The following is a 21,834-nucleotide window of genomic DNA, read 5'->3' as shown; positions in this document are numbered from 1 at the left end:
GCTTTCTACTGCAAACATCGGTATGTTTCCCACTTCCTGGGACCACCCTAATCATTAAAGCTTTGGCTTGCAGGATATAACAGGAATGAGATGAATTCCAGCCTCCTGAGGCTTGCCTGCACCAACAAGTCCTGCTGATGAGCCAGGCTGGCTCCGCAGTCGTCAAAATTACCTTGGAGTACCATGGACCTGCCTGGCTCAGCAACCTGAACTACCGAGACTGCCACAGGGGATCGATTCATTCGGTATAGTGCCTTTCCCGTCGGGAGGAGGTGGCAGCAAAGCACTTTGCGGGAACTTACCGTGAAGTACAGTCGCTGTGTGTTTTGTAGGTGAACGCAGCAGCCAATTTGGGGCACAGCAACGTCCCACAAACAGACATGAAGTGAGTGACCAATTTTATTTGAGGGATTGCTGGCCAGGACACTGGGAGAAACACCTTTCTCTTTTAGAGCAGTGCCATGGGTTCTGTAACATAATTATTATTATTACTCAACATTTTGAAGGGGGGGGCGGACAACCCTGGAGGTGAATGGTTTGAAAAATTGGTACAGAGAGGGTTACTCTCTGCCCATCCAAAGCAGTAATTGGTTGGAAAGTGACCTGATCTAATCTAACAGAGTAACAGAGACTTTCCTTCGTTAGCAGAAGGATTTTAAAGCTTTAGTCAGTTCCTGGGACATTTTTAGAAGCTCTCTGTGGCTTAAAGAAAGGAGCAATGCCTTTCCTCCTGACCTTAAACCGGGTTGGATAAGTCTGGGGTTTTGTGTCTCCTTTGGGAAATGAAACAGACATGTTTTTGTCAATTAATTGCAGTGTGTGTGTGTGTGTGTCTGGGAATGGGAGGGAAGGAGATCAATTTTTTTTAAAGAAAATGCCATTTGGCTATTTATTTGACCGGGTGTGGGTTTAATCAGGATTCGCAACCACCACAGGTACCACTGGAGAGGAAGAAAAAAGGGGAAGGGAATAAAAGCGAAAGGAGGGGGGGAAGAGAGGGAGAGAAAGAAGGGGGGAAAGAAAGGGCGAGAAAATGGGGGGGGAAGAGAGGGAGAAATAGAGAGGGGAAAAGAGAGGGGGAGAAAGAAGGGGGGGAAAGAGGGTGGAGAGAAAGGGGGGGGGAGAGGGAGAGAAAGAAGAGGGGGAAAGAGGGAGGAGAGAAAGAAGGGGGGAAGAGGGGAGAGAAAGAAGGGGGGAAGAGGGGAGAGAAAGAAGAGGGGGAAAGAGGGAGGAGAGAAAGAAGGGGGGAAGAGGGAAGAAAAAGAAGGGGGGGAAGAGAGGGAGAGAAAGAAGTGGGGAAGAGAGAGAGGGGGAGAGAAAGAAGTGGGGAAGAGAGAGAGAGAGGGAGAGAAAGAAGTGGGGAAGAGAGGGAGAGAAAGAAAGGAGGAGAGAGGGAAAGAAGGGGGGAAAGAGAGAGAGGAGAGAGAGAAAGAAAGAAGGGGGGAAAAAAGAAAGAGAGGGAGAGAGAAGGGGGGAAAGAAAGAGAGGGGAGAGAAAGGAAGGAGGAGAGGAGAGGTGAAGCCTCCCCACAGCTGATCAGTAACTACAGTTCCCAGAATCCGTGTGTCTGTGTTGGAGCTGATTTTGCGCAGTGTTTCGGACTCGATTCGCTAATAAACCTCTCCCTCTCTCTCTCTCTCTCTCTGGGCGGCGCTGCGCTTTGTTCGTGGTTTTATTTAAACGCTGTGATATATATATATACATCTAAATAGGAACAGAGAGAGAGAGGGGGAGAGAGAGAGGAGGAGAAGGGAATGCAAAGGGAACCCACTCTCCTGTGGAGGTCTCAGTGGGAGAAGAAGAAAGAAAGACTTTGCCATCAATCAGACAAACCGGACCCCGGAGATGGGGGATTACAATAAGGTGAGTGAGGGGGGAGGGGGGGGGGGGGGGGTTACAGGGCGGAGAGAGAGAGGGGGGGATGGGGAGATGGGGATGATGGAGAGGATGGAGAGATGGGGATGATGGAGAGATGGGGATGATGGGGATGATGGAGAGATGGGAGATGGAGATATGGGGATGATGGAGAGGATGGAGAGATGAGGATGATGGAGAGATGGGGATGATGGGGATGATGGAGAGATGAGGATGATGGAGAGATGGGGATGATGGAGAGATGGGGATGATGGAGAGATGGGGATGATGGAGAGATGGGGAGATGGGGATGATGGAGAGATGGGGAGATGGGGATGATGGAGAGATGGGGAGATGGGGAGATGGGGAGATGGGGATGATGGGAGATGATGGGGATAATAATAATAATAATAGAGATGGGGATGATGGAACGATGGGGATGATGGAGATAATGGAGGATGGGATGATAGAATAATATGGAGAATAATAATAATAATAGAGATGGAGATGATGGAACGATTGGGATGATGGAGATAATGGAGGGATGGGGATGATGGAGAGATGGAGATGATGGAGATAATGATAATAGAGATGGAGAGATGGAGATAATGATAATAATAATAATAATAGAGATGGAGAGATGCTCCTGTTTGGCAAATGTATTTGACCCAAGGTGAATGGGTTCTGTTCTGTTTCGTCCATCGCATTGTGTGAAAGCAACTAATCTCATTCCCTATAGAATATAGGGACCGAGAGGAGAGGAGAGGAGAGGAGGAAGGTGGGGAGATCCCGGCAAAGAAACAAGAGTGGTTATTTAATTGCGGGGTGTGGGGTGTCTGACACATACACAGGAAACCCATTCTTACCACTGCTTAACAAGTATCTAAACCCAAATGACTTGAGTTCCACCTATTACCAGTGTCACAGGTAAAATGGACATGCCTCCTCGTCAATTTCAGCATCAGCTGTGGCCAATTGTAGGCAGTTTGCACCCTCTCCCCCTTCCCCACCCCCCACCCCCCCCAAAAAAAAAGAAAACCTTCAAACAAATCCAAGGTCTTATTTTTATATTTAATAAATTGTGCTTTATTTATCCTTTTATTTAAAAAAATTGCCCTGAATCAAATTCCGTTGCAAATCTTGCGTTTCGCAAACGTGCATCACTGCCATTCTCTCTCTGTGTTTTGTTTTGTGTGTGTTTATTTATATATATGTATATATATATATATTATAAATAAAGAAAGCCCCAGCGCTTTCAACGTGGGGTTCAATCAATTATGAATTACTGGCTGGCCTTCAATGAGGGGTTGTGCAATAATGCATTGACTGCGTTAATTATAATTCGTGGCTGCTCTTGTTATTACATTTACAAATACAGTACAGCCCGAGTCCAGGCCAGAAAAGCACAGTACTGCTAGTGTCTCTTCTCTCTATAATTACATCCTCCCCCATTACCTTACTTTGCCTCTCTCTTCCCTCATCCACAACCCCCCCCACGCTAATGAAAGCATCATTCTGAGCATCTTGCCTTCACTTAAGTGAATTGAAAGCAAGATTGCCTACGTAGCCTATTTAATCCTTTCATTTACTTTAAAGAGTGTGGTTAATACTGTGTGCGGTGGTTTCCAGGGCCTACCTAGCTCTTGAGATAGCCTAAGATTGAACCTCTGCCAATATTTTTTTTTGGTGGAGGGGGAAGGGAGACTGTCACTGGCTGATTCCGGGCTGAATAAGAATAAGTGGCTTGTAGTCTGATGCATTTTGTTTAATTTATGACTGTGAATTGAGTGCGAGTCGGTGATAACCATATCATTATTATTATACCTGGCTGACTGCATTATCGGTGACTGAGGCTGAAGGCTTTTCAACTGTGCACCCCGGCTCTTTGTGGGACATTGCTGTACGCAAACTGGCTGCCACCTTTTTCCCACAAAATATACAGTCACTCCACTTTGAGATGTCTCGACGATGTAATAAGGAGCTATACCAAATGTGAGGATTATTCTTATATTGTAAGCAACTTGCGATTGTACATTTGTGTTTATATGGCACCTTTTTACGTCTGGAGGAAGTCCCAAAGTGCTTTGCACAAGGGAAGAGGGAGAGACATGGGAGGAAGGTCATTAGATAGCAATCATGAGCAGAAACCATGGCTGATTTCCCCTTTCCCTCCCCCTCTTCCCCCATCCCTGGGGCACTGAGGCCAGTTGCTGCCCCAACTGATACCTGGCTTAGAGGGGTGGGGGGGGGGGCAAAACTCAGCCCAGGTTGGGATTTGAACCTGTGGCTTCCCATTTGGCCTGGTGCTCAGTGCACCACAAGAGGATCGGTCTGAGCGTATCATTAGGCAGAAATGTTTGGGCTATTGCCAACAGGTAGCTCAGGATTCAAGGGTGGAATCTTAGGACGGAAAACATCGGCAGCACAAAAGGATGTCAGTTGAGCCGTCAAACCTGCACTGGCTCACAGAGCAAGGAGATCAATTCAGCCACACTACCCCACCTTATCCCCTTTCCCCTTCTGCCCTTCTCCTTCATATTCCTGCCTACTTCCCTCTTGAAAGGGAAGCTAACGTGGACCCTACTGTTCCATATCCCAGCAACTCTCTCGGTGAAAATATCCTTCCTTTCACTGTTCTTGTGGTTATCTTTGTGGAGTCCTGTAGCTCAGTGGTTAGAGCACTCGCTTTGCAAGTGAGAGACCTGAGTTCAATTCCAGGCAGAGGGCGAAACCTTGGGCAAGTTTCCTTACTCCACACAGAGCCTAATAATAATCCCTCCAAAACCAAAAACAATAATAAATTGGTCATTTTCAATCTACGACTGTTTGTGGGACATTGCTGTGCACAATTGGCTGCCGGGTTCGCCCAAATATACAGTCAATTCACTTTACAGTGTGTTCTGTGAAGCGCTTGGGACTCCCGACGTGAAAAGCGCTATATCAAATGCAAGGATTATTATTATTATTATTATTATTATCTTTATAACTAAGGCCCTTAGTCACTGACTCTCCTATCACAAATTGCTCTGAGCACAAATTTAACTCAGCTTAAAGCTATTGTGAGGTGTTTTAGGATCCCAATGCCTCTGTAGGGGAAAAAGTCAAAAGTCGAATTACTGAGGGTGTGTGTGTTTTCTTCAATGCTTCCTTTCATGGTAATAATAGCATGGTGGTAGCAATAATAGTACTAACGAAAATAGTATGTCAGAGGATCGAATTCAAGATCCTCATCCTCACCTACAAGGCCATTCACGGCCTCGCTCCCTCCGACCTCTCCCCCTACTTACCTGCCCGTACCCTCCGTTCCTCTGGCTCTGGTCTGCTCCACATCCCCCGCCCCAAACGCCCTACCATCGGTGGCCGGGCCTTCAGCCTCTCAGCCCCGAGGCTCTGGAACTCCATCCCCCAGTGCCTTCGCCGCCTCCTCCCTTTCCTCCTTCAAGGCCGGTCTCAAGACCTTTCTCTTTGACCGTGCCTTCAGCTCCCCTCTCGACTCTCTACCCCCTCCTCGCTCCCTCCCTTCCCTCCCCTCACCCTGACCATTTCGCCCCTGCTCGGGTCCTGACCCAACTGTACAGCGCCTTGGGACGTCCTCCCGACGTGAAAGGCGCTCTATAAATGGAATCTTGTTGTTGTAGTAGTTGCTGTGTTGCCCACAAGGAAGCTCACAGGCACCAGTTCCTGGTACCCGCCAACCACTTAGTGGGGGCTCAAACCCACTTATATCGAATGTCAAATGACCTACTAGTGACTATCCACCTGGAGGGGAGATAAGCGGTGTCTCCTTGGAGCTGAACTGGCTCCAAATGTTACGTGATTGGCAGCAGAAATTGAGCCAACCCTCTGCGGCAGTCTTGATCTTCCAGTTCCTGAACCAGGTGGGTCCGCAGTACTCCAGGGCACTGCTGGTGACAGCACACCATAGCCCATCGGCAGGACTTGGAAGGAAAGACCAGCACTGGTGGCAGGGAGTCTTCCTACTCAGCTCCCATTAACCCTGCAAGCCAAAGCCTTCACGGGGAGGGTGGTCCTAGCTGGACAAGCAGCAGGAAAGCTTGCCAAGCCGTGCTCTGGATGGCAAGCTATGTAGTTTTAACTGGTTTAGCTGACTCCAACAGTTACCCCACCGTATACTCCCCAACCCTTGGCTCTTGCCAACCTGTGCCTTTTACTTTCTGGAAGTAGATAAGCAGAATGCGTCCCTCCAGGGAGAGAGTGGCCATTCCATTCCAGTACACGTCTCTGGGATTTCCACGTGTTGGTCAGTGGGATGCATGAAATTCTCAGTTTGGTTTGGATACCCTTAAGCGTGGCGATGGGTTTCCGCACATGTCAGACACCCAGTTGACCAAATAAAAAAAATAATAATAATTAATTCTTGATGTCCTTCAGGAGATGCTGAGGAAGATTGTTACCCCCCTGGCTGTCAAGAATGAAGAAATCCAGAACTTTATTTACGTGTTGAAGCAAACGCTGCAGAACGTTGAGGTGTGTTTGATACTTACGCCCCTGGGTTTCCTCGAATTCAAGATCCTCATCCTCACCTCCATGGCCTCGCTCCCTCCTACCTCTCTGACCTACTATCCCCCTACCTACCTGCCCGTACCCTCCGTTCCTCTGGCTCCGGTCTGCTCCACATCCCCCGCCCCAAACGCCCTACCATCGGTGGTCGGGCCTTCAGCCTCTTAGCCCCGAGGCTCTGGAACTCCATCCCCAGTGCCTTCGCCGCTTCCTCCCTTTCCTCCTTCAAGGCCGGTCTCAAGACCTTTCTCTTTGACCGTGCCTTCAGCTCCCCTCTCGACTCTCTACCCCCTCCTCGCTCCCTCCCTTCCCTCCCCTCACCCTGACCATTTCCCCCCAATGCTCGGGTCCTGACCCAACTGTACAGCGCCTTGTGACGTCCTCCCGACGTGAAAGGCGCTCTATAAATGGAACCTTGTTGTTGTTGTTCGCCCACTAAATATGCAGTCAATTAATTTTGCAGTATATTCTGTGAAGTGCTTTGAGAAGTCTAGAAGCTCCAGGCCCACAAACTCCCCTGCAGTCGCGGGTCAAACACTTAAGCATTTAAACAGTTAGAGTGTGATGATTGCACCGTGCGATCTCGATGCATTACAGTTTACATTGATTTTTGCACAGATTTACAGCACCGAAACAGGCCGTTCGGCCAAACCAGTCCATTGCCAATGTTTATACTCCGTCTGATTCTCCCACCCACTCCTTATTCCCTCCCATACCCTTCTAGTCCCCTCTCCCATATGTGAATATCTAACTCCCTCTTAAATGCATCTACATTATCTGATTCATTCATGATTTGGTCACTCAATCAACCACTGTTTGTGGGACACTGCTGATGCAATTGGCTGCCGCGTTTCGCCCACAAAATATACAGTCAATTCACTTAACAGTATGTTCTGTGTAGCGCTTTGAGACATCTCGAAGACGTGATAAGGCGCTATATCAAATATTATTTTTATTATTATTATTTACCACTTTAGGCCGCATAAAAAATTGAGCCTCTCAAGCTACTTTGTTCCAACTGCGAAACCCTTCATTGCTAATAAATCTCCTCGGCACCTCTCCTCCGAGACAAGTCTCTGCAAATGCCTCTGTTGCGGGAGAAGAGTTTGCAGAAACCTGTCACAGAAAGAGTGGGTGCGGAGGAGAAGATCCTGGCTGAAGTTTCGCTCCCAAACACTTTCTTTATGTGTTTCAGGCGAATTCGGAGAAAGCTCTCAAGGACTTGGATTTGGAATACACTTCCCTGTACTTCATTCTAGACCAGCTGAAGGAGGACATGATCGCAAAGATCAAGCAGGAGCGAGCCAGTAAAACCTACGAGTTACAGGTAGCTGATTCTGGTCACAATAACCCTGCAAACCCAGCACCCTTGAGCAGATTGTGTTGAAGGAAACAGTGTTTTAATAGCACGCCAACATCTTGGATTGAGGACAGACACCGAGACGTTTCTCTTTATGAAGAGAAATCGGGCTTAGCAGAAACTGCTCGATGCTGTGATGGGTGGGTTGGTGCTGGGTTGGCTTGGGGTGGTGGTGGGTGGTTGAGGCGGGGGAGTTGTTTGCTCCCTCTGCTCAACAGGTTCCGGCCTGCTCCATGTCCGCCGCCTGGTCCACCCCACCATCAACAGTTGGGCCTTCAGCCTCTCTGTCCCCACCTTTGAAACTCCATCCCACAGTCCCTTCACTTCGTTCCTTCCCTTGTCTCCTTCAAGACCTCCCTCTTTACGCCTTTGGTTACCCTCCTACCCCCACCCTGCCTGCCCTTCACCCATCCTGATCCCGTCACCCAGTTCAATTCCAAATCCCTCACCTTGGACATCCTCCGATGTGTAAATGTAATTTGTTGTTGTTGTTGGGTGAGTGAGAGATGTCTGGTGACTGGGTGATGTCTAGTAACGTCTCTCTTTGGCCACATTAGAATCAGCTGTGTACCTGCAACAAGGCTTTGGAGAGTTCTGAGGAGCTGCTGGAATTTGCAGACCAGACTCTGGGCAAAGCGAACTGCGAAGGATTGGATCAGGTAGTCCGTCACCTGAGATCTTTCTTTATCTCTGTGAATTTAGTTATTTTTATTTTAAAAAAAGAGTGAACCTGGGGGAGTATTGTGGGTGTAGTGTGCCTGGGGTGGTTGGATGTCTGTCGGTAGGTCTGAATCAAAAGATTCTGGGTTCAAACCCCAGGTGGGGATTTTGAACATGTTGTAGTCTAGGGCTAAGCTGTCACTGCAATGCAGTGCTGGAAAATTGCTGCACTGTCACGAGGTTCTATCCTTTGGAGGAGCCTTCAAGTCAAGGTCCCGTCTGCCTGTTCAGGTGGATGTTAAAGATCCTATGACGCTCTCTCCCGGTGTCCTGGTCCCAAATGAAGTTGGTCACTCACTTCATGGCTGCTTGTGAGACGTTACTGTGAACAAATTGGGTGCCATGTTCCCTTACATTCACAGCATTTTACTATAAAATAATAAGAAACATTTTAAGTCATCCTCTTAATGTTTCTCCCACAAAATACACAGTCAATCCACTTTACACTATATCCTGTGAAGCACTTTGAGACATCTCAACAGCTTGACAAGGCGCTGTATCAATTAATAATAATAATACTTGCATTTGATCTAGCGCCCTATCACAGCTTTGACCAGAGAAGGGCTTCACAGAATATACTGTAAAGTGAAGTGACTGTATATTTGGGCGAAACACAAAGATTATTCTCATGTGAAAGGCGCCGTATCACATGTTATGTGCGCGTGGGAGGGAGAGAAAGGGGAGACGTAGTGTGTCGTGTGAGTGCCTCTTAGAAGAAGCTTGATTTTAATTGCATGTTTTGCTGATTTGCATGTTTGACTCTTTTCTGTCTCTCTCTCTCTCTCTCTCTCTCTCTGCCTGAAAGGCTGCCAAGCAGATTAAAGATAGGTATTGTAAATTCCTATTTTGTTTCCTTATATTCCTCATCACTCTAACCCGTGACTGCTTGTCATTCTCATCTGTTGTTCTAAATGCCTGTTTAACACTTGCTTGAAGCTGAACCCTTCAAGTCCTGTATCTTTTTCACGTCTTTTTCTGTTCGATCTAAATTGCTGTTGGAGCTTGATTTCCGACGCTGGTTACACTTTTTTATTTTTAAAAAGTCGTCGTTCCTGATGCATCATTTTCTCAGGAATTAAAATCCACAGTTTCTTTATGCCTCCGGTGATCATTTAATAAGTGCTCGTGAGTGTTCGAACGAACACTTGCACAACTCAGTGTTAGTGTCTGTCCACACTCCCAGGTCATCTACAGCAAAGGTTAGTTAGCGATCAAGAAGAGTACACTCCGCTGCAGCTCTTCCGTTTCCCTTACTCGCTGTCATATCTCGACTCCCGCCCCCACCCCCCCCACCCCCGGGTGATTATAATGTAGGTAATTTAATGTAGGTGGGGGGGTGACTTCAGAAAGGGTTAAGGTTCTTGGAGTGACTTTCTCACTGGGGTCTTTTGGTTCCATTGGAGTGATCTGGACTGAATTTTTTTTTTAAAAAAGTGCCTTAATTGACCATTGATAAACCCACATGTCTTGTTCCGTTTTAACTTTTTTTTTCAATCCGCTTTGAAGAGCGAGAGTTTGCTTGTATAATCTGCGCGAGGTTTCCTACGAGAGTCTGGAATGCAGCCACTCCCATGAGTACATGTGGCCATCGAGGCTGTGCGTTCATTTCAGGCACTAGTATGTGACAACCTGGGACTAACCCATCCGTCTCCTCCTCTACCCCAACCCACGCTCTGGGCTCCCCCCAAGCCTTGGCTCTTACCAACCTGCGCCTAATACCTTCCGGAATTGGGTAAGCAAGATACGTCCCTCCAGGGAGGGAGGGAGAGAGAGACAGAGAGACATTCCATTCAAACAACCTATCTCTGAGATTTCCATGTGTAGGTGGGATGCATGGAATTCTCAGCTTGGTTTGGAGACTCTTAAGCAACGGTGATGGGTTTCCGCGAGTGCCAGACACCCGATTGACCACCCCCCGCGCCCCCAAACGCCCCCCCAAAAATGTAAGGCAGACCAGGAAAGCACACTGAGCACTTTGAATAGCTAGGCCTTGTTTTTAACCCTCTGTCTAAATAAATCGAGAGAATGTTGGAAGTGTTTCGCACCTGAATAAAACGCGTTGGTGTCGTCTTGTCTCACTCCTGTCTAGGAGTTCACCAGAGGTTGATAGAAGTGCCTTTCCTGACGGGGGTGGTGGGAAGCAGTGATCAAGTGTTTGGCAGATTTGAGCTTCGTTGCTAACTGAAAGGAAGGGAAGGTTGAGTTGACAATAAAAGTGTTTTGAGCGACTGTTTATTATAATTTTTCTCCGCAGCGTTACCATGGCACCAGCGTTCCGGCTGTCTTTGAAGGCCAAAGCCAGTGACAACATGAGCCACCTAATGGTCGACTTCTCACAGGAGAGGAAGATTCTACACTCCCTGAAGTTTTTGCCGGGTGAGAACGTAAACTAAACTAAAAACGGCTTTCCGCCTTTGCTTCCTGTGAATTTTCTCCTGAACCGTCGTCCCTTTCGCTGTTTTGTTCTCCTGTTTTGTGATGGCAACTGCCTTGCTTTAGCTGGTTAAACTACGGTGGTACCCCAATACACACTCTAGGCTCCCCCCAGGTCCTGGGATTGTTAAGCAAAGTATATTCCTCTGAGGAGTGTGTGCACTCCACACTGGACAATAGAGACCAGACATGTATAGAACTCCTTGGTAGCCACCACCAACTGCACCTCCTTAGCACAAAGCAGTGACTCACCGTGACTTGAATAGACAATGGACAAGTGCAAAGTTAGTGTAACTTTCTTGTCTTGCCGGTGTGACAGCCTTCACAGCTGAGCAAAATGATCTCAACGTGAGGGTCTAACTCATCTTAAAATCACACCGTGAGACCATCTTCTTTGGCCGTGCCTACGGTCACCTCCTTCCCTTCTCCCTTGCTCAGAGAATTGCACTGCGTTGGTGAAGGCGCTGTATAAATGCAAGTCCTGCCCATCGATTTCTTTCCCCCCCCCCCCCACCTCCAACACCATCAAATAAAATATAATTGTTTGCTGACTTCATGGCTGTTTGTGGGGGATTGCTGTGTACAAACTGGCTCCCAACAAAAACAAATATCCTGTGAAGTGCCTTGAGACATCTCAATGTGATTTTTTTTTGGTCAGCCGGGTGTCTGAGGCACACGGAAACCCATCACCGTGCTTATAAGAATCCAAATCAAGCTGGAAATTCCATGCATCCCACCTACAGAAATCCCTCAGATAGGTTGTTGGAATGGAATGAGCGCTCACTCCCTGGAGGGACACTCCTGCTTATCCTAATTCTGGAATGTATTAGTCGTAGGTTGACAAGAGCCCAGGCTTGGTGGGGATCCCAGAGTGTGCGTTGGGGTAACTGCTGGATTCTAACCAGCTACATAACTGATGTGGTTCAGTATCCCACAGAATTATTATTATTAATATTATTATTACAGGTTGACCGAAAAGTCATGATGTCATTTACAATGTCCAATAAATCTTAAAGAAATGATGATTTTTTTTTAGATAATAGGGTAACTGAAAAATAAGACTTTTTGGTCACCCTGTATTTATTTAGTATTATTATTAAGTTCTTGTTTGTTGTGTTCAGTGCCCGACATGCCTGAGATCGACGTTTCCGAGTGTGTGGTCGCTGATAACTGTGTGACTGTGGTTTGGCGAATGCCTGAGGAGGACAATAAGATCGATCACTATGTGCTAGAACATCGCAAGACCAACCATGAGGGAGCACCCAGATTGAAGGAGGACAATCCCTGGATGGTGATGGAGGGGATCAAAGAGAAGGAATTTACTCTGTCAGGTAATCAATCACTCCCCTTCCCTCCTAATATACACTTGCACATCTTTCTTTCCCTCTGTCTTCCCCCATCTCCCCTCACACACACCCCCTCTCCTCCAAACCCAGCCCCACCACCATCTTGGCCACTCACTCCCCTCCTTGGTGCAGTCGTTTATATCAAAAAAAATTTAAATACAGACAATTAAGGGGCAAAAGGCTTTCGTGGAAAATTACTTCCTGATTCCTGAGGGTCGAGTGTGATCCAGGACAGATCCCGAGCCATCGACAGCATCAGAGTATACAGCAAACAAGTCTGATCCTTATCAATCGTTTAATCGCCTGAGTCATTCATCTGTCCAAGGCCGATTGAATTTCATGTAACTGGTGCAAGTTTCACATAACTCGTACTTTGCATAAGTCGTCTTAAGGGTTCGGGCCCAACTGATACGACTTGTGTGAGGTTTACTGTATTGTTCACGTATCCTGTTGTACTGGAATCCAGGTGCCCTGGCCAACAGTCCAAATACCATTGGATACACTTCTTGTGAGGATGTGTTGTGTGGCTCGGCTGCTGTATTTGCCCCCAAAATATACAATAGCTACACCTTTACACAAATCTTGGAGGGTTTTGAGACAGTTGGATGCAAAAGGGCACTCTGTTAAAGGTTATTATTATTACGATTGTGTTTCAATTGGACTAATTTACATCGTGTGTTTTGCATGTTTTGCATCTTGTGACTACTTTTGTTGGTTTCCGTTAACTGGCACAAGGGATTCTGTCGGGTGTGGAAGTTTTCAAACTCAGTCTATTTCTGTTGGGAAATAATATCTGGGGATATAATCTATAATTTGGGACACAACATGTCACGCAACTGTCAAGATGATGGAAGGTGAATTGGATGGACCTTGCTCTTCGTTCGTCTAGTGAATTATTTTATTGTGTTTCTCCACCACTGCCGTTGTCCAGCGCTCTGAGATGCTCCCCTGTATGGGGGGGTGGGGGGGGCGGTATAATAAATGCAAGTTGTTGTTTGTTTTCTACCAGCGATGAAATTTGATACAAAATACATCAACGTTCGTGTGAGGGCTTGTAACAAGGCTGTGGCTGGAGAATTCTCTGAACCCATCATATTGGAGACCACAGGTTTGTAGATTGATCTGAACTCTTAATTTAATAACTTCAACTTATTATTATTAATTATCTTTCTTTTTTTAACTTCCAAAACAACATCTGGGTCAAAAAGATGTTATCCCGACATGAAAGGTGTTGTATCAAATACTGCTGTTTTTATTGTTACTATTATTATTGTGTTATTATAGTTTAAATCACTTTGCAGAGGCAGTTTCTAAGTGGTTTTCAGTGATGGTTAACCAGACCAATAACACTGCCACGTTCCATATGAATGAAGGTTACGTTTCTTAGTATATTTGAACTTCCTTAAGAGATTGATATTTTGTTCCATCAGGTATCTTGTCAAGCCATTTCTGAATAGTCTTATCAACAGTCCCAGTTGTACCGATGATTATAGGATCTATGTTTGTTTTAATCCTTCCGCATACATCCGCATTCAATTTGACATCACTAAACTCCTGATCACTAATGTTTACAGTGAGGACAACATTGCCAGCCCTATTAGCAAATCCATACAGGTAGTTTTTCTAAGTAGGGCTTGGAGCTTCCCCATTGCCATGGCATCTACGAGACATCATTGACTGAACCTATATGGTTGTCCCTGCCCGCACCCTTTGGACCTCCATTCCACGTCCCCTTCGCCTCCCTCGCTCTGTTGCCTCCTTCAAGGCACATCTCAAAATCCTCCTCTTCGACTGCGCCCCCAGCTCAGATCCTAATCCCTGACTGTTCATCGCCTTAGGACATCCTCCCGACGTGAAAGGCGCTGCTGTGCAATTGTAATGTTGTATTGTGTTACCGCTGGATATTTCCTGTTTGTTTTTTTTTGCAGCGTTTAGTTTCAATTTGGACGCTGTGACAGCCCACCAGAACCTGAAGGTGGAGGAGCACAGTGTGGAGTGGGATGCATCGGGGGGCAAAGTCCAAGAGATCAAGGCCCGAGGCAAGGAGAACCGCAGCAGAACGGCTTCTCCGGCCAATTCCCCTGCACGGTAGGAATCTGGTTACTCGAGAGGGATGCACCAACTTGACAGAGGTGTCGGCCTGGCTCAGTCAGTAGTGCTCTCGCTTCATTCAGGGTCAGGATATAAACAGGAGGAGGCCATTCAGCCCCTCGAGCCTGTTCCGCCATTCTATAAGATCATGGCTGATCTGTACCTTAAGTCCAATTACCCGCCATTGCCCCGTATCCTTTAATACCCTGACCTAACCCATATCTAGCCACCTCAGTCTTGAGGGTGTGAATGGATTCAGCATCCACAGCCTTTTGGGGGGAGAGAGTTCCAGATTTCCACTACCCTTTGGGTGAAAAACTGCCTCCCGATTTCACTCCGAAATGGCCAAGCTCTAATCTTAAAATGATGCCCCTTTGTTCTGGATTCCCCCACCCACCAGATGAAATAGTTTCTCTGTATCTACCCTATCGAATCCCGTTATTATTTTAAACCTCGGAGCACTTGATAGTGGCAGAGCCTGACACCGAACCAGGTTGGAGAGGAGAAGAGTGACGATAAGCACGTTGGACGAGGAATGACTTCATGACATTAAGTGTGTCCCACCTGTGGCCCTTTGTCTCTGGTTTTGATGCTTTCCCCATTGTTGCTTTAAGGAGCGTCATTCAATCGCCAAAGAGATTACCGTCCGGACGACAGAGCCGTGACCGCTTCACTGCGGAGTCGTACACCGTGTTGGGTAAGCGGGAGCGTGGCTGAGTACAGGAAATCTCACTAGTCATACCAGTCGGGACCGTAACATTCATTACGATTTACACGGAGTCTCAGTCGCAGGCAAACTTGTATAAAACCTGATTTAATCAACCGACACTGCACGTGCGTAATTCACTGCAGTCGTTATGTTGCGCGTGCGGTGATGGGACAGTACTTGTACACTACAATAACTTGCGTTGATATAGTGCATTCACATGGGGTATTGTCCCAGATCACCTAATTTCCGCACCGCAGACACACAAAAAGCCATTGAGTGAGTGAACAATCTTATTTGGGGGAATTGTCAGCCAGTTAATTCACTTTTTACAGTATATTCTGCGAATCCCTTTGAGATGCCTCAACAGTGTGATAAGGTGCTACATCAAATCCAAAGCTTATTATTAAATGGTCAAATGTTAGAGTTGGGTGACTATAGGTCCTTTGGTTCTCTTTTACAGGGGACACTTTGATTGACAGTGGCCAGCATTACTGGGAGGTCACGTTTGAGAAGGAGAGCAAGGGTTTCCTGGTAGGAGTGGCCTACAGGAGCTTGGGCAAGTTTGACCAGTTGGGGAAGACCAACTCCTCCTGGTGTCTGCACCTTAATAACTGGCTACAGCTCAGCTTCACAGCAAAGCACAACAACAAGGCAAAGGTTCTGGACATTATTGTGCCCGAGAGGATTGGAGTCTACTGTAATTATGATGAAGGTACTAGGATCCTTGCATCCGCTCTGTTACTTTATCGTGGCCGGGGGGAGAGGAAGGAAAAAGGTTGAGTGGTGGAGATAATGATGGATGAATATTCAGAAGTTTTTGGCTTAATTATATAATAAAAAACAAAGTGGCCGGGAACACTCAGCAGGTCAGGCAGCATCTATGGAGAGAGGAAAGTGGGTTAACGTTTCAGGTCAATGACCTTTCCCTTTTTGGCTTAATTATGTTTGGAGATCGAGGCTTGACGTTGTTTGTGCGTGATCTATTTCTGAAATAGATTTGCTAACTTATCACTGGTGTTTCAGGTCACCTGGTGTTCTACAATGCTCGAACTAAACAGCTTATTCATTCGTTCAAGGCAAAATTCACACAGCCCGTGCTTCCTGCTTTCATGGTGAGTTGACTTTCAGTGTCCAATTTCACCACAATAAGACATTGTTCCTAATATTTGCCCAACTGGTGGGAAAGTAACAATAATGTCTATTATACATTGTATGTATGTAGTGATGTGGCATGTGGGACTACAGCTGATGCTCCATTGCAATGCTAGAGGAATGCAGCAATGTCAGAGATGCTATCCTTTGGATGAGATGTTAAACTAAGGTCCCGTCTGCGCATGTTCAGGTGGACATTAAAGATCTTGTGCTGTTACAAAATAGGGAGTTTCTCTCATGTCTGGCCACAATCCACTTGATAGAATTGGTCATTCACTTCATGGCTGTTTTGTGGGCCACTGGTGTGTGTCGAGTGGCTGCCATATTTTCACGCAAAATGTGGTTTATACATTTTACACTTCGAAACGCTTTAAGATGTGTCTTCGGACGTGCAAGCTAAGTCTGGAAAAGTGCTGAAATGAAATGGCTACTGATGTACCCCAGTTTGCACTTGTGCATTGTATTTCATGTAGGATAGAATGTCCTGAAGCGCTTTACAGAGAAACTGGCAATCCCAAGCTAGGTACTGGAGAGAATCCGAGGAGCCTGTACCTAGTTGAGGAAGCTTTGACGATTGATGAAGATAATGATGATGATTGATCTTTTTAGAGCTGATAATATATATTTCTCTCTCTCTCTCTCTCTCTGGTTAGGTCTGGTGTGGAAGCTTCGTGGTTCACACTGGACTCCAAGTGCCGAGTGTCGTCAAATCCCTGCAGAAACGTAACAGTGGGACCAGCAGTTCCAATGCCAGCCTGACCTAACATTGCTCAACCCTGAGCCCCAACACCCAACCGCGCCAGACTGGGCTTGACACCAGCAAAGCCACTTGTTCCGGTCCTGGAGTAGGGAGAATGTCGGGGAAACCAGGACTGCGTTCACCATTGGGGTGCGGGAAGTTGGATTCGATGGAAAACTTTCTTTTCTTCTTTAAAACCAAATGTGTTGCTATCGCAAAAGTCTCTACAGATTTTGAAGCCTTCGAAACGGAGAATGTAGGACCCAGCTTCCGTTTCTAGTCCGCGTCTTGGTTTCTGCACCGGAATGTTTAATGTCCGTAATGGATTTGGGAATGTATTTGGGATTTTTTTTATATAGGAAAAGAGAAACTCACACAATGTACTGTACAAGAATTGGCCATTTCTGTAAATTGTTCTGGGCAACCAATCCAACCGGGTTCGTCAGTCCATTTTCGGAGACTTAAGAAGGAATACATGTGACCTCGTTCAGGGCCTTGTCTTTTTTTCCTCCTCCAGGGGTAGTTGAGGCATCTCTTATGAGTGTGGGAGTGGGGGAGCAGCCCATTTAACAACAGTCTCTTGAGCAGTTATCTTCAACTCCATGTTTGGCAAAAGCTCCAATTCAACTGTGAGAATGTCTATTCTTATCTCTTCTCAGTCAGGTTAGGAAGAAACCTCTTCATTTCCTACTCCTCCCCCCCCCCCCCACCCCACCACCATCTTGTTATCTTGTTTTAGAAAGTCTTTACCACCATCTTGTTATCTTGTTTTATAAAGTCTTTGCTCTGGTGAAAGCACCTTATTATTATTGGGTCTAAGAAAACCCGCCTTAGTTATCAAGCGCAGGAGGACATTTTTATGGGTTGCACCAACCAAGATTATGTTGGGTCTCAGTGCTCTTCCAAACCTATTGTCCCTCCTCTTTCTTCTTCCTTCTTTCCTCTGCCCCCCACCAACCACCTCATATGGAGTCAACTCAAACATTGAGGATAAATACTGATCCCTCGTTGACTCCTGATGTTACTTAAGATTGTAGTGGGAGGTAAAATCAGCTAGAAAAACAATCCCAACATTTCAGTCTTTCCAAAAGACTCGTTTCCTGACCAAAACACCATGGGTCCCAAGAGGACATCTAGTTTTTGAAGAACTTGCCACTTTCCCATAGACTAGGATTATTTCTTTGGTCGAATTAAGATACTGGTTCTGGGGGAGAGCGACTGGTTGGAGTAACTATTGACAGGGATTGATTGCTGTTTTGGGGATGGATGAACGTACCAATTCTGCCGTCTAACATTTTCCTGGCCCATTTGTACCCTGGTGGATTAAACTGCTTGCTGCTTGGTAACCATGGTGAATTTTTAAGCGATTTAGATCTTTTGTTGCGGTTCCGGTACTTCAGGTGATCACTGGGTTGGGTGTCTGTCCGGATGACTGTAGTTTGTGCTGAATCGGAGACTCTTGAGTAAAGTTCCTGCTTGGACGAATGTATTTGTTTTTCTGGCTGTTTCTGCTGTTACGCAGCAGGTCAGGACCTTGTGCTGCATTGGATTGTGTCACCAGGCAATTACCTGAGCCTAGGACACTACCTGCTGTTGATAAAATAGCCCAGAGGGGTCATTTCACCAGAAGCCACATTATCTGGGGGGGGGAGGGGGGTGGGGAGGAGCCGGTGTTTGGTCCCATTATCTCTGGGAGAGAGGCATTGTCCCAGAAGGGGGTGGGAGGTGGGGAAATGCCATTGCATTTGTAGGAAATTGTAGGCAACTTCCGACTAACTCATTGAAACCGGGTGGAAATTTCATTCAGAGTTCCGCATAGCGCCTTACATCTGGTGCAATGGCGTGTCCTGTTATTGGCCGTGGCCAGAGGAGATGTCAAGTGAAGCGGAATGGAATTTCTGCCCATGTGTCGTCGCAAGTGGTGCAGAGCCAATCCCTCCCTCCCTCCCTCTGACGCTGAAGGAAGATGTTAATCGGGAAGGACCGAGGGGTTACAGAGGTAGTGAGATTTTTATAACACTGACTTTAGCGGCTTTTATTAAAAAAAATAAGAAGCAACTTGTAATTCTACTGAACTAATACTTGCTGGTGTCTTTTAGAGCGAAACGGAGGCTGGGTGGGAACGTTTGGTACCTGGTCATTTATATTATATTGTTGTAAAAAAAATAATTTCCTTCTGGGTTTATGGCGTAATTATTAATACGTTGGCTGCAATGTCCAATTTGTGGAATGTATATGGGGAATCAGTGACTCACTGTTTAACATTTACTGTTGTATTAAAATGACTCACACAAAGCTGCTTGTGTCCTGGTCAGTGGCACTCCTGGGTTGGGATGAGGTGAAGGTTGTGCAATGGCAGAATCAGGAGAACTAGCAGTTTTGCGCAATTTCAGCTCCCTTTTCTCATCCCACTCTATCCCCCCCCCCCTCCACACACACACACACACTCATCCTTCTCTCTCATAGAACTATAGAATTATATAGCACAGAAGGAGGCCATTCGGCCCATCGTATCTGTGCCTGCTCTTTGAAAAGAGCTTCCAAATCAATCCACCTCCCCCGCGCTCTCTCCCAAACCCTGCAAACTCGTCCTCCCCAAATAATTCTCTCTCATCCTTTCTTTGTGCGACGTAACAGTGTCTTGGGTGTAAGGTCTTGTCGGCAGAGTAACCTGCTGGTGTAATGGAATGGTCAGAACAGTGCTCATGTCACATTGATCACTTAACAAAACACTTTGCATTTACAAAAGCAGCCATTAATTAAAGTGCTGAATGTTTTATTATCATCTCTTCTTCCAATTACTAGATGTCCAAATATACGAGCACATTGAGACAAGGTAAGTAGGGTGCAAGGAGCTAGAATATAACTGGAGCAGGCAGGAGGGAGGCTGTGAAATTATTATTTACTAAATGACATTGTCGCTGCATGTTTAAGTTCCCTGAGAATTAGTCACTTTGGGCTCTCCACTGTGCAAATTAGGCTCTTTAAATACAGGGGTGTGAGCCTTCTTTATTTAAGGATTGTTCATTTCAGTTGCTTACTACAAACTGGATGTGTGTGTCGTTGAGTGTTTTTTGAGCCACTTTTGTTGGAAAGAATTCCTCCACTCACTGATTTTTTAAATTTATATATATATATACACACAGACACACACAAGACTGGTGGTGTGTGTGTGTGTGTGTGTGTGTGGAGGTCACAGTAATGGCATCAGTGCATCAATTGAGTACAAGGTGATCTGAGTCGGGTCTTAAGTTTTACCTCTTCAAAGATAAACCAAACCACGCTACCACTTTCTCACAGTTAAAGTTATCTGTTGTGGGTATCTGGCATGGTTTAGCTTCAGTGTTGACGCATCGATGTAGGCTGCGAGCTGCTTATCTCAGCCCAACAAGTTGCAGTTTTACAGCATCCTTCATGTAATTCAAGATCCTCATCCTCACCTACAAGGCCATTCACAGCCTCGCTCCCTCCTACCTCTCCGACCTATTATCCCCCTACCTACCTGCCCGTACCCTCTGTTCCTCTGGCTCCGGTCTGCTCCACATCCCCCCTCCCAACCGCCCTACCATCGGTGGCCGGGCCTTCAGCCTCTCAGCCCCGAGGCTCTGGAACTCTATCCCCCAATGCCTTCGCCGCCTCCTCCCTTTCCTCCTTCAAGGCCGGTCTCAAGACCTTTCTCTTTGACCGAGCCTTCAGCTCCCCTCTCGACTCTCTACCCCCTCCTCGCTCACTCCCTTCCCTCCCCTCACCCTGACCATTTCCCCCCAATGCTCGGGTCCTGACCCAACTGTACAGCGCCTTGGGACGTCCTCCCGACGTGAAAGGAGCTCTATAAATGGAATCTTGTTGTTGTTGTTGTTGTTGTAATGTCAGAGTGTCACACAGCCATTTGAAGGGTATGTTTTAGGCGCGTTTGACTGTATGGAGAGAGAATAACAATCCTGTATTTGATATTGAGTTATCACATCATCGAGACATCTCAAAGCACTTCACAGAATATTCTGCAAAGTGAATTGACTGTATATTCTGTGGATGAAACGCAGCAGCCAATTGCGCACAGCAGCGTCCCACAAACAGTCGTAGATTGAGTGGTCACATTTTTTTTGGAGAGATTATTACCCCCGGGAAAGCGATCCGCTTATCGACTAACCATCAGGTTCCGACTTACTGCTGGGTGAACAGAGGCGTGTGGGGTAAGGAAACTTGCCCAAGGTTTTGCCCTGCTAGGAATCGAACTCAGATCCTCTCACTTGAGCGCTCTAACCACTGAGCTACAGGATGCAACAATGAGACGAAGGCCATGGCGGCGGGGGGTGAGAGAAGTAACACAGGACCCTGATCTGTTGAGATGTGAACTCACGTTCATTAGTGAACCCACGGGCTCTTTCTGGTGAGACATTTTTTAAATGAAAGGTGCAAATGACACCACCAACTTCACAAGGGGTAATATCTTAGCGGCTCACAGGATTGAACACGGATTGACTGGGGACGAAGAAGGTGGCAACGGGGTTGTTTCAAGGATTTGGATTTAATAATACTGTAAAGTGAATTGACTGCATATTTTGGGGGTGAAATGTGGCAGCCAATTGCACACAGCAGTGTTCCACAAACAGCCGTGGATTGAGTGACCAAATTATTCTTATTTTTTTGAAGAAATTATTTCCCCCGGAAAAGCGATCCACCAATCGACCAACAACCGGGTTCCTAAGGAAATTTGCCCACCGTTTTGCCCTGCGGAGGGAACACAGCTGTATCTATAAAACAGTTAAGTTTTTTTTTAAAAAAAAGCTTTTTATTTTCATTTTATGAACACAAAAGAAATAAAAATATGCATTTCTGTGACCCAGCTCACAAACGTCATTACTGTCAACCGTAATGACTTCCTATAAAAAAGTGTTTTTTTAGCATC

The 21,834-nt window shown here is 46.4% G+C and overlaps 1 protein-coding gene across 2 annotated transcripts; it reads left to right on the top strand.

The window, feature by feature from the left end:
- The first annotated feature begins 1,646 nt into the window (after nucleotides 1-1,646).
- fsd1 (fibronectin type III and SPRY domain containing 1) lies at nucleotides 1,647-17,607 on the top strand. 2 transcript variants are annotated; one of them, XM_042342703.1, is made up of 13 exons: nucleotides 1,647-1,863; nucleotides 6,247-6,342; nucleotides 7,571-7,702; nucleotides 8,293-8,394; nucleotides 9,261-9,283; nucleotides 10,710-10,831; nucleotides 12,010-12,219; nucleotides 13,244-13,342; nucleotides 14,163-14,322; nucleotides 14,940-15,022; nucleotides 15,495-15,746; nucleotides 16,058-16,146; nucleotides 16,840-17,607. In XM_042342703.1, exons 1-13 carry the CDS (start codon nucleotides 1,846-1,848, stop codon nucleotides 16,948-16,950), a joined length of 1,497 nt encoding a protein of 498 aa, XP_042198637.1. In that variant the 5' UTR covers nucleotides 1,647-1,845; the 3' UTR covers nucleotides 16,951-17,607. The 2 variants fall into 2 exon arrangements, with proteins under 2 accessions (XP_042198637.1, XP_042198638.1); XM_042342704.1 differs by lacking the exon at nucleotides 1,647-1,863 and adding an exon at nucleotides 3,818-3,846.
- The last annotated feature ends 4,227 nt before the right edge of the window (nucleotides 17,608-21,834 follow it).

Source organism: Callorhinchus milii, unplaced genomic scaffold, assembly GCF_018977255.1.
Source record: "Callorhinchus milii isolate IMCB2004 unplaced genomic scaffold, IMCB_Cmil_1.0 Scaffold21, whole genome shotgun sequence".
In the NCBI taxonomy this organism is placed as follows: Eukaryota; Metazoa; Chordata; class Chondrichthyes; order Chimaeriformes; family Callorhinchidae; genus Callorhinchus; species Callorhinchus milii.
The sequence above is the reverse complement of the archived record's forward strand: the minus strand, read 5'-3'. Positions and strand labels throughout refer to the sequence as shown.

What these genes read in the sequence shown, in the direction of transcription:
- fsd1 (XM_042342703.1), top strand. An exon ending in CATCATATTGGAGACCACAG is followed by an intron (nt 13,343 to 14,162) that starts GTTTGTAGATTG and finishes TTTTTTTTGCAG; the next exon opens with CGTTTAGTTTCAATTTGGAC. An exon ending in CTACTGTAATTATGATGAAG is followed by an intron (nt 15,747 to 16,057) that starts GTACTAGGATCC and finishes CTGGTGTTTCAG; the next exon opens with GTCACCTGGTGTTCTACAAT.